Raw genomic sequence first — 12,519 nt, forward strand, 5'->3', positions numbered from 1 at the left:
AGAGGGAGTGAGAAGAAGCTTCAAAAGGAGCGGGCGGAGGACGGGATAGAAGGAGTGAGAGAGAGAGAGAGAGAGGGAGAGAGCGAGGGAGAAAAAGAGGGGATCAAGAGAGCGAGGGATACAGGCAGAGAAAAGAAGAGGTTTAGAGGGAGCGTGAGAGAGAGAAACAGAGAGAGAGAGAGAGACAGCGAGAGAAAAGAAGAAGAGTTCGAGAGAGAGAGATAGAAAGAGGGAGGGAGGGGGGGTGAAGGAGGGAGGGAGGGAGGGGCAGGGTTGCCGTGCCGCCGAAAGGAAGGTCTGGATGCTAACCCCCGCCGGCCCCGCCCAGCTCTCACAGCGATGGCCTCCAACTTCAACGACATCGTGAAGCAGGGCTACGTCCGCATGCGGAGCAGGAAGCTGGGGGTGAGTGGAGCGCACGCACCTGCACAGGACGGGGTTTCGGGGGGGGCGGGGCTCGACCAATCACGGGGCAGGGATTTATGGTTTTGTAAGGGCCGGCTGTCATGGCGGATTTCACCAGACTGCAAATGCGTGCGCGCGCGGCGTCCTCAACCCAGTTTTTATTTTTCGATTAGTTTGGAAGAATTCAAGTGAGATGGTGTTTTGATCGAGCAGCAGAGAACGGAGCAGATGGCTAGGCCGGCGTCGCGGTAAGCTGTTTCTGAAGTAAACTGTTTAGCCGCGTTTTAATTTCCCGCTGAGTCGCCGTTCTCGTCGGCTGGCTAACGAGCCGCGCTCACCAGCTAGCGAAGCAGCCGCGCTCGGACGAGGACGCTTTGAAAGAGCGCAGTCGCGCTCCAGCGTTCCTGGCGAGGTGCGTTAGCAGTACGGGGCGTGCGACGTGCGTATTCCCGGATTAGAATTTGTGAAAAGCGGACAATGTGCACAGCTGGAAGCTTCATCGCTAAAGAGGTCTGGAGCTGTTAGAGCTGATGGCGGACTTTGAGGGGGGGGGGGGAGGTGGAAGGGGGTGGTTGTGGTTGCTATCACTATCGCTGTCGAAACTTTTTGTGGACCGGGCCAAACTAACAGCAAACCTTCTCAACCGCTTACTCAGACCGGACAGTTGGGACCAGGAACCTGACCTGCGCGAGTGGCATCTGGCAACCCCTGGCGCATTCTCTCTGCCACAGCCCAGCCGCCTCCTACCTGGAAACAGAACAGAGTCTCCTGATTGGCTGAGACTGACAGACGCACATATAAACCCCTGAGGATTGCATCTCTTCTTTTTTTTTTTTGGCAGGGCCGTTGCTGTAATGGGATTATGGCCTGGATATTAGGAGTATCACTTCCTGTGGCGGATTCCGCTGTTGAGAGACCGTCGCTTAGCGCTGTGGCCTAATGAGGCCCTGCATTAGTCATCCCTGATTCAGGTTATAAATATGGGTCATAATTATAAAGCACTCTAATTTAGCTCACTCTGCTCCGAGCACATTCATCATGTCAGCCTCTTTGGCTTTCTCTGTGTGGCTGCAGAGTGCACCGGCAAAGGGAGGGGGGGATTGGGGGGGGGGTGTAGAAGGTTTTAGGAAACACTTTAGGGCTTGGCACTAATGAGTTCCGGACTACCGAGTGGAGATGTTCCGGAATGTTCCGGGCTTTTTTTTCCGCCCTTCCAGTGAACGCAGATGTGTCGGGGGCCCCCAGTGTTCCCTGGGAGGAAGTGACCGCATGCAGGAAGTCGGGAGGGCAGTGCGGCGGTGGCCTTGGCAACCGTTCCCGTGACGATGGTCGGGTGGAGAAATGCGGGCTTGCTGGCAGCGCGGCGCTCCAGTCCTCCCAGACACACACAGGCGTATTGTCAGCGCTGCGTGTAAATCCTCTTTGAGACGGCAGATTTGTACGGCTTATCTTGTACTGTTAGCTCACCCCCCCCCCCGCCCTCCTCCCCCTCTCCCCCCCCGGGTCCTGGTACAGTAGCTCCCTAATTTTCCCGCTGCCACCCCACAGTGTAGGATATCCCATAACCCCTCCCTCGCAGGGCTCGCGCTCGCTCGTCTCTGATGTCACTTCCTCCCCCGCGCGCCGGACCCCAGCTGTAGTTATTTGGGGGTTCGTGTACCCCGATCCGGAGGGGAGCGCTGCGGTCCGGGTTCCGGCTCTTTCTCTGACGCGGGGCTCGTGCGCAGTCAGCGCTTCTGTGGTTGCCGTGGCAGCGCCAGGGCTGTGGCGCTCGTGTCCCTGGGGAGTACATGAGACGGAGCACCTAAGTGTGATTTATACACACTCCCTCCTCCTGCGCCACTGTTTCTCTCTCTCTCTCTCTCTCTCTCTCCCTTTGATTTCTCTCTCTCTCTCTCTCTCTCTCTCTCTCACCCTTTGACCTCTCCCCCTCTCTCTCCCTCGCTCTCTCTCCCTCTCTCTCTCTGACTCCTCCCCTTCTCTGTTTGCCTTCCTCACCATTCTCTCACCTTCTTTTTCCCCTTTTTCTCTTTATTGTCTGTTTTCCCCTCTCCTCGCTCATTTTCCTCGCTCGTTCTCTCCCTCTTCTCGTTCCTCCGTCCCCTTCTCTCCCACTCTCTTTCTCTCCCTCCCTCTCTCCTCCTGAGGCAGCGTGCCCCTGTCCCGTGTTGAGCGTGTGTAGCTCCTGGTGCTGGATCGGTTCCCCTGCTTGTTTAATACTGCGCCTGTGTGCTCAGAGCTCATGTCGTTTTTCAGTAAGCCCCGGTCTGCTGGGACCGAGCAACGATTTGGAGCTCCGCCCCCCCGCCCCCCCCCTCCTGTTCCCGACCGAGCGACGATTCGGAGCTCTCCCCCCCCCCCCTCCTCCTCGAGAGCGCCAGTCTGCTTCCGTCCGTGAGAGTCGCGGCCCCCGCCACCGCACATCAGCCGTTACCGCGGCGACGTCCGTGAGGGCAGAAGTGTCACGCCCTCCTCTCCTCTTTCCCCCCCTCTCTCTCTCCTCTTTCGCCCTGTTGCTCAGTGGGAGCGCCGCGCCCCCCCCAGAGGAGAAGGACGAGCTCCCGCCAGTGACGCTTGTTCCTTCTGAGGCTGTTTTTTGTTTCACCGCTTGCTCACCTGGGGAGTCCCCCCCCCCCCACCCCGTCGCTGTTGCCCCGGGCGCGCGGTGATGGCGGCTTTACCGCTGGAGCTGGCTGCTCTCTGAAGCACATCCTGACAAACATCTTTCGATATCCGCGGAGAAAATGGCTTTTTATTTGATTCGATTTGGAGACGCGTGAGGTCCCCCCCCTCCCGGGTACCCTCAGCGGGCAGGCCGAAACACATCGAGTTACGGGCCGGGGGGGCTTTTACCAGACGGGGGAGGCGCATCATTTGCTGCTGACAGCTGGTAGCCCGCAGGCGCCTGCTGGGCAGGCAGGGGGCGCAAATTTAGCTATGACCCACAGAGGAGCGGCTGACCTCCCGGGACGCGGGCGCGCTAATTTGATGTTGTTGTGTTCCATCGATCGCTCCGCTGTCACAAGGTTAAAACAGAGGTCCTCTCCGAGCCCCGGTGCGTCCCAGATGAGACTGAGCTGATTGGCCGGCGGGCCTCGCGTCTGAAACGTCGAACCCGTCGAACTCGGCCGCTCCCCCTCCCCGGCGCTGCCGCTCCTGCTGAGAGTGGGCGTGGCTGCTGCCACGGCGACGCCAAAGGCGTTTCCAGGAAACGGGGGTTGTCCGGGGCGATGGTAATTGGCGCTGGTTTCTTTGGCCGCCTTGTCGGCAGGGGCAGGTCAATTTACCGTCAAAAATTGATTTTCTGGCTGTGAGCCCTCCCATCTTTTGGGCCGGGGGGGGGGGGGGGGGTTGATGCTGCTCATATCCCACTGCGGTGCCCCCCCCCCCGGTAAAAGGGCAGCTAATGATGCAGTGCGGGCTGAAGGAAGCTTTCTGAGAGCGTGTGAGTCACACTGCAGCTCGTCAGGCTGATTTTCATTTTCATTTTCGTCTTTTTATTAATGTCACAGCGCTAAGTCGCTCTCTTTCCCGGGTAATCTCCGTCTGCCTTTTGGCACGGGGTTCTTAAAAAAAACGGTTCCCTGTGTGTGTGCCGGGGGGGGGGGGGGGGGGGTATGGGGGCGGAGTCCCGGGCGGTGATTGACAGCTCTGGCTCCCTCCCCAGGGTTTCCCCGTCGGCGCGGTGCCAGCCGGACAGGCGGTTACTCTTCCTGCCATATCCCGCGCCTGCCGCCGCGCCTGTGTAACGGTGACCTGTCTGTCGCCTGGCGCCTCCTGCCAAATCCTGCCCCCCCCCCCCCCACCCTCCCTCCCCACCCCGCCTAGTTCCCCACCTGGTGCCTGGGATAGCCGTTGGAGTCTGGCCCCGTCAGCCAACTGAACTCCTGCTTAGCAAACATGGCCGCCGTCCTTCAATGGTGACAGAACCCTACTATGGAAGGACGTAGGTTCCCCCCCCCCCCAAATAAAACACCTAGCGCTTCCACCTCACCTCCTCAGACCCTCCAGATTTTGGGGAAGCTAATTAACTCACGCCGTCTCCTCTCTCTCTCTCTCTCTCTCTCTCTCTCTGTCCTCCCCTCCCGAGGTTCAATTAAAAACCAAGAACCCAATCAGCCTAATTAGCGCTTGCTTAACGCTGGATTCCTGACTGCGTCTCGGTTCAGTGGCACGCCGGGTAACATCTAATTGCTCAGTTAGTCCGTCTCCTCATCCCCGTCCCCCCCCCCCCGGCCCCCCCCGGCCCCCCTCTCCCCGGTTTGCCTCCTCCTCCGCCGCTGCCCTCTGGACCGCACTGCATTTTGGGAAGGGCGTGCAGCCGTAGCCAGCCCCTCTTACACACGCATTTTCGGCACCGGAAAATCAGAAAAGCAGAAAAGGCACACAGTTACCAGCCCTCTCTCTCTCCCCCATGTAAGAGCAGTCCCACACACTGCCCTGCCATACGCTGCATAACTCAAACAGAACCGGCCGGAAATACATCGAAATGTAATAGAGAAATTCAAAAAGAATTTATTTTTTTGCTTTAAGTTAATAGATCAGGGAGCGATGGAGGCTGAGTTGTTCATGTTATCATTCATGGCTATTAAGCTAAATTGAGCTAAGTCTAGTATTATTAAGCTAAGACTAAGTAAGTCCAAAGGCAAGTTTATCTCTAATTTGGATTCAGTAAGCGGATGCACCACAGCCCCCCCCCCCCCCCCCCCCCCACTTCACAACACCCCCAATAAAAGGTGCTATGACTCACCTGCTCGATGCACTTGGTGCTATGTCTCATCTTCTGGCAGTTCATCACCATTATATTTATAGATCTCGGATTCACACGTTCGTCGGCGAGGAGTTCTCAGCAAAACGACTGCGCCGGCTGATTTGTGAGGGAGCTGTCGGGGGGCCGTGTTGGTGAGCTAGTCGGACTATTTCCGTCTCGTTATGTTGAATAATAATATTAAAAAGTTTTGTTTCCAGGTACCTACAGGCTTTTAAAAAAAAAATTCAGGTTTTTGTTTATTGAATTTTGTTTTTGTTTTTTGTCTGTATGTTAATTGATTTGTTTTCTAGAGGGACTGCAATGCCGAGTGTCATTCAAATGCTTTTTAAAATTTATTTTATAGTTTTTTTTTTTTTGTTTTTTTGTTTTTTTTTTACATTTTCCACATGAAAAATCAGGAACATTAAAAATTAACATTCCAGATTCTAGAATGTTTTCCCTGAACGCCATCTTGAGCGGTGTTCAATCAGAGGCGGCTGATTGCTGGCAGGCCCCGCATCCCCTAGGCAACGGCCTCCGTTTGGCGTTCTCAAATTTCAATTTAGCACAGCGGTAGTTTTCCACGCAAACGACCCAGTCCACGAATTCCAGCGGAAATGAATTTTATGCGCAACTCCGCCGCACATAAAAGAAAACAATAAAGAACTTGGAACGAATGGCTGACAGAAGTAGCGTTGTTTTCTTTCGTAGAAAACTCCAAAATTAATGTAGCGAATTACACGTAAAACATGTTACAACTCACGTCTTTAAAAAAAAAAACAGGTCTTGCGTTGCAAATTTAATTAGTTTACACTTTCTATAGCATGAATCTAGTCCAGAAGTGTAACGTGCTTATACCGCGGGGAACAAAACAAAGACGATACTTTGTTTAAAAATAGATCACCGCTTGACATTGTGGCAGTGGAGGAAACGATTCTGCCACCTGGAGGTTCGTCTCACCGCATCCAGCTGGATAGCTGCGTTTTAAATTAATGTTGTCGTTTGCATCCGCACTGATGGCATCACAGACGCAGGTAGTAGGCAGATATTTTCAGTCCGCCGCACAACATGAAGCCGGATTGCTGTTTAAATTTAAGCTATTTGGCAGACGCTCTTTTCTAGAGCAACTTGCCCAACTTATTTATTTATTTATTTGTTTGTTTATTTATTTATTTATTTATTTATTGCATACAATCTATCTATATAGCTGGATAGTTCTGGTTAATTATCTTACCAACGAGTACAACAAGTGCTCAACTTGGGATTCAAACCCGCAACCTTGGAGTTAAGGCCAGCTGCCTAGCCATTGTGTGACACAGCCACCCTACATACTAAGCGAACGCTTGCGTGATGCATCATAGCCAGGTGAAGGGATTTGGTTGCGTATACCTCTAGGCGCAGCCAGGGGGAGCCTGTGTGCACACGTGCTGGTGGGTCTCGGGCTGACAGTTCGATGTTCAGCTCGAGAGCAGATTGGAAGCTTGCGCAAACCGCTGTGACTCTAAGCAGCTTTCGGTCCCGCTCGGGGTACCACAATGAAGCGGGAGGCATCCCAGGTACATTTAATCTCCTTTCCAATAATTTGTTGCCTGTGTGTTGATCTCCTTTATTATGAAGGGAAAATGAAGTGAGTTGACGATAATCCACTTTGGTCTCGCTGAGGAATGCGACCCATGCCGCATATCCTTTGGTTTTTTGTTTTTTTTTCTTTCGCGTTGGTTCTCAAACTGTAGCCGGGGACCCCTGGTGGCCAGGAGACGGAGTTACAGTTTAATGGAAAATTGCCACAGTAAATATGAAGCGGTCTGCTTTCCCGCTGTGTTGACATCGCCGTGTTTTGCTCAGGAAAACAGGCACACACATCCCAGCGGTGAGCTGAATGTAGGCCTGCGCATTTCATGAGTTTTTTCAAAGATGGTAATTATATTTTATTTCAGTTTTTAAGTGTTTAGGTGGTCCACCGGGATCTTAATTGGTTCAGCAATCCGCTGGAAGAAAGAGTCCTTGAAAACCACTGTTCTGTTGCATTGTGGGGAAAAAAGATTGAGGTGGTGCTGCAGGAATTTCTGCCTGTGTGGTCCGTGTTTGTCTGCAGTGGTGCGGCTGTTTCTGAGCTGTTCTGGTCTGTGCTGCATGTCTTTCATTCTTGTGTATCGTTGTTGCTGAGATATCAGTGAGATCACTTACCAGCTGCTGTTGTCGATTAAATGGTGTTGGGGTAGGGTGTCGGGGGTGGGGGGGGGGGGTGTTAGTTCTTTATTCTTTATGAAATTATCTGTAGATCTCCCGGTCTTAAGATATTCAGGGTCCGTCTCAGTTCACACATCATACCTGTGATCACCTCCTCCTGCTCCGATTCTGGTGCCTGTGACTGGCAACAGTGCGTAGAGTGCGTACAGTACATTTACATTCTCATTTTTATGATCAGCTGTGCCGTTACCCGGGGCAACCTGTACAGCATGCGGTTTTGCACACAATCCAGTTATACGGCCGGATATTTACTGACCCAGTGTTCCCGTCAAGCGCCTCGCTCGGGGGGTAAAACGGCTATGACCCATCTGGGACGTAAACCTGCAACCTCTGAGTAACGAGCTGAGCTCCATCAACGTTACAGTGCCCTTGCTCCCGGCGCCCTCTGTCGCTCCGCCCCAGCACTGCACCGCACGGAGACAGAGACGGAGACAAAGTCACAGCCAGCCGGGCCGAGCCGAGCCGAGCCGAGCCGAGCCGGGCCGGGCCGGGCCGGGCCGAGCCGAGGAGATCGCTCCTTTCCTCCCGCAGCGTTGGAGCGCGCTCAGTGCGAAACCCCGAGGGCCTCTGCTCCTGCTCCTGCTCCTGCTCCTGCTCCTGCTCCTGCCCCTGCTCCTGCTCCTGCTCCTGCTCCTGCTCCTGCTCCTGCTCCTGCTGTGCGTCCCAGCGGTGCCGTTTCAGGGAAATCTACGTGTGGAAAATGGTGTCGGCAGGATGAGAGCGGGAGGATTGCGGAAAAGGAAAGGAAAGAGGAAAGAGAAGTGTGGAAGGACGAGCTCGCAGATCGGGTGGGGGTGGGGGTGGGGGTGGGGGTGGGGGTGGCTCGTCACGGGCGATGGAATCTCTCTTCCTCACTCGCTCCCCGGGCTTTGAAAGATGCCACGTTGCCGTGGCGCCCAACTACCTCCCCCCAAACGCCCACTACCACCACCCCCAGATTCACACTGCCACACTTGATGGTTTTAGCAGGCAGGCTGTCAAACAGATAGACAGGCAGGCAGTCAGTCAGTCAGACAGACAGACACACAGACACACAGGCAGGCAGGCAGGCAGACAGACAGACAGACACACAGGCAGGCAGGCAGGCAGACAGACAGACAGACAGACACACAGGCAGGCAGGCAGTCAGTCAGTCAGTCAGACAGACAGACACACAGGCAGGCAGGCAGGCAGGCAGGCAGGCAGACAGACAGACAGACAGAAACACAGTCAGGCAGGGAGGAGGGAGGGAGGAGGGAGGGTAGGGGAGGAGTTGGGAGATCGGGGCTCGTCTCCTGGGAGTGGGTGGAAATGTAAAAGGCGGTTGGGGGGGTGTGGAGTTTTGCAGCAGCGAACGGCCCTGTGGGAGGTGCTCTGCCCGCTGGCGATGCCTGCCGATTAGGCTGCGTGAATCCAAACCCCCCCCCAACACTCCCCTTGTTTTCCCTCTCGAATATCAAAATTAAAATTCCAACTGCCACCAATCGCCTCGACAAGCTTAACAAGTGTTATCAGAGAAGACCTCTCTTTTCTCTCCCTCCCTCCCTCCTGCCCTCTCTCCCTTTCTCTTTCAGATTCCACCTCTTTTTTTCTCTCTCTGCCTCTTATCTCCCCATGTCTGTCCCTCTCTCCCTCCCCCATCTCTCTCTTTCTGTCATGTTCTCTTTCTTTCACCTTCCCTCCTTCTCCGTAGTCTCTGGCAGGCCTTGTCCTCTGCCTCGGTGAAGGACAGGAGCTGGGGGAGGAGTCTGGAGTGACATAAAGCCCATTCTCTCCCGTTCACCCTGAACGGTGAAATTCAGAGGACCTTGAAGGCACGGTCTCCTGCCCTCATTAGTGCCCCTGATTGGTCGCACGGTGTAATTAATGGTTTCCGACCAATCACGTCGCAGGCCGACGCTCTCTCCCCTTGCAGCAGAAGGCAGGTGTGCCTGAGCGTTTCTAATGGCTGCTCAGGTGCCACACCATGAGCGCGGCAAAAAGGAGGTACCGATTATCGGCAGTAAACGGGACTGTGGGAAATGGAGTCCTCAGCACAAGGAAGCTAAAATACAAACGATTTTATAATTTAGTTATAAATGTTTGCAAAGCTGAAGAGGAACTGATGATAGCACCTAGCGTTGTAGCGTGACGTCCCTTCGGAAAGAAACAGGGGGATCACGGTACCTGTAGGGCAGAACAGCCAGACCCGGGAAACACCTCATTCCCATGATGCACCAGTGCGTTTCCACCAATGGTGATGACCACTGCCTGACAGGACCTATCCCACAGTGCACTGGGCTCCCAGCACCAGTGAATCAGTGCTGTCTTTCTTCTTTATAATGTTCTGGATACTGAAAGCTCTTTTGTACTAGCACTAAAGAAGCAATTGACACACCTGACTAATCAGAAACACCAGTGAAGCCATGTGTCTGAGAGATTATGGTGCTCTGAAAGGTGGGGGGGGGGGTTATGTATAACAGTGCTGTTATTTCTACATGGCGACCCATTAAAATACCCTTTTAAAAAAAGCTGAGAATATGCACTTTAACCACATGTACATGGTTTGATAGCAAAATCTAAAATTATGGAGCACAGAGCCAAATCAAGAAAAAAAAAAATGTAAGTCTTTGTCCCAAACATTATGGAGCTCCCTGTATATTTGCAGTAAATGTATACAATATAAGCAACAGCAGGTGCCCCAGTAAAGCACTACGATGCGTTAGTAAAGAATGGCACAGCCTTCCGAAGCCTTTCAAGCTGTGAGGTACTTCTTTCCGCAAACGTCTCGACAAAACCCCCCGTGCAGTCTGAAGTCATCAGCGAGGACAGGTGCAAATTGAGAGTGGCAGAGGTGAGTGTGAAGGTGATTCCTGATCTTTCTTTTATCAGGTGAATCCTGATCCTTTCTTTCATCTGCTTTCTCTCTCTCTCTCTCTTTCTCTTTCTCTTTCTTTAATCTCTTGACGTCGCGTAGAGCTGGGAGAGATGGGCTGTCTCGGCACGCCGGGGCTCAGACTTGGGATGCAAATTGAGTGTCTGGATGGCTTGTCATGGGACTCCCCCCCCCCCCCCCCCCCCCCACCCACCCCACCCCCCCACTATTAAAACACCTGTCCAGCCTTCTGACAGACAAATTTTCGGCAGTAAAAAACGTGACAGAGTAGGGAGCGCGTGTGGGACAGGCAGAGCTGGGGAGGTCTGCTCTCCACACGCCATTTGATCTTTCGCTCGTAGGAGCGTTCGCCGTGACTGGCTGGGATTGGTGGTATTCCGTGGAGTGTGTCCCTCTCCCTTCCACCCCTGTCTTTTCTCTCTCTCTCTCCTTCTCTCTCTTTATCTCTCCTCGCTCTCTTTCTTTCAGTCTCCTACCCTTCCTAACATGTTTGCCTTTTTGTTTCCTTCTATTTCTGTCCACTCCATCCCCAATTTTAATCCCCCTCATTCCCTCCTCACTCTCTTCCCCCCTTTCCTTCCCTCTTCCCCTCCCTCTCTTCTCTCTCCCCTCTGTTGTGGTTACTCAGTGGAGCCCCCTGCTGGAAGTGCAGGGTAAATAGTTTATTCTAGCCTCGAGCCACCCCCCTCCAAACGGGCAGGTCCCCAGGGGAGGGGATTATTAGGGGTGGTTAATTATTTATGGCGAGGTGTGGGGCGATGGGGCACGGGGCGGCGGGATGGCCCCAGGCTGGGGGGGGCGAGGGGGGGCAAGGCGTGGCGAGGCGGGACGAAGGGGGGCGGGAAGGCCCCAGGCCAGGGGGGAGGGGGGGGGGGGTGAGGGCGGGGCCTCAGAGCAAAGTGCAGCGTATTCTACAGAGCCCACCAGCTACGCTCTCACCACCGATGGAGCCCTCGAGGGGTATATGTGCGGTGTGACCCCCTTTCTGTTTAAACGTGTGTGTGTGTGTGGGAGTGTGTGTGTGTGTGTGTGTGTGTGAGTGTGTGTGTGTGTGTGTGTTTGTGTGAGAGTGTGTGTGTGGGAGAGTGTGTGTTTGTGTGTGTGTGTGTGTGTGTTTGTGTGAGTGAGAAATAGAGAGAGAGTGTTCAGTGGTATGTGTTTGTTTATCGAGGATTTGAGTTTTTGTGTGCGTATGTGCACGTGTGTGTTGGCGTGTGTATTTTTGTATGTGTGTGTGTGAGCACAGTGTTCAGTTGTGGGGTTTTTTTTGTGAGAGATTAGTGTTTTTATGTGCATGCGTGTGTGTGCGTTTGTGCGTGTACAAGGGGGTTTCTAGGAAAGGAAAGCCGTATACACACACCTCATTTCGATCTCTTAGTGATTAAGCAGTTAAAACGCCTTCACTGTCAGTTGTGTTGATGGGCTGCTACCAAGCGCTTAAACTACTGATAAATAACCAGCCAATGCGAGCTCAGGCAGCCTCAGCTGCTTTACTGTGTGTTTGGGAACCTGTGCGTGTGCCTTCCCAGCCTTCCTGAGGATCAGGTGCTCTGCTTGGTAAATAAACAGCCCCAATCCCGTCTAGAGGACAGAGAGGTGTCTCACCCGCCCAAAACAAACGGACAGGGTGGGGTAAGCCTGGGCCGATCGATCCCACACACACACACACACACACACACACACACACACACACCTAATCTCACACACACACACGCACACACACACGCACACACACAGACCTAATCTCACACACACACACACACACGCACGCACACACGCACACACACACACACAGACACGCACACACACACAGACACACACACAAGCACAGACACACACACACACACACACACACACACAAGCACAGACACACACACACACACACACAAGCACACACACACACACACAAGCACACACACACACACACACACACACACACACACACACACACACAAGCACAGACACACACACACACACACACACACACACACAGACACGCACACACACACAGACACACACACACACACACACACACACACACAGACACACAGACACACAGACACACACGCACACACGCACGCACACACACATACACACACACACACACACACACACAGTTGCTTATTCCCTGGCCCTCATCTCTCTCAGATCTGTCCTGCTCCTCAGCCCCTCACATCCCACCGAGGACGAGCTGAGCGTAGAGCCCTCATTGATTTTCCTCCCTCCCAGCGAAGGTCAGGGAAGCAGCAGAAAGTTCACC

The 12,519-nt window shown here is 53.7% G+C and overlaps 1 protein-coding gene across 2 annotated transcripts in view; it reads left to right on the top strand.

The window, feature by feature from the left end:
• Positions 1–246: 246 nt before the first annotated feature.
• Positions 247–12,519, top strand: part of dok4 (docking protein 4) — a 34,919-nt gene continuing 22,646 nt past the window's right edge. For both annotated transcript variants that reach the window (XR_004765437.1, XM_035419666.1), the window contains exon 1: positions 247–405. Coding sequence is in view for 1 of the 2 variants with exons in the window: in XM_035419666.1 (XP_035275557.1) it covers positions 340–405 (66 nt within the window). In the remaining variant the exon portion in view is untranslated. The remainder of the gene's footprint in view (positions 406–12,519) is intronic.

The sequence above is a fragment of the Anguilla anguilla genome, chromosome 5 (genome assembly GCF_013347855.1).
Source record: "Anguilla anguilla isolate fAngAng1 chromosome 5, fAngAng1.pri, whole genome shotgun sequence".
NCBI lineage: Eukaryota > Metazoa > Chordata > Actinopteri > Anguilliformes > Anguillidae > Anguilla > Anguilla anguilla.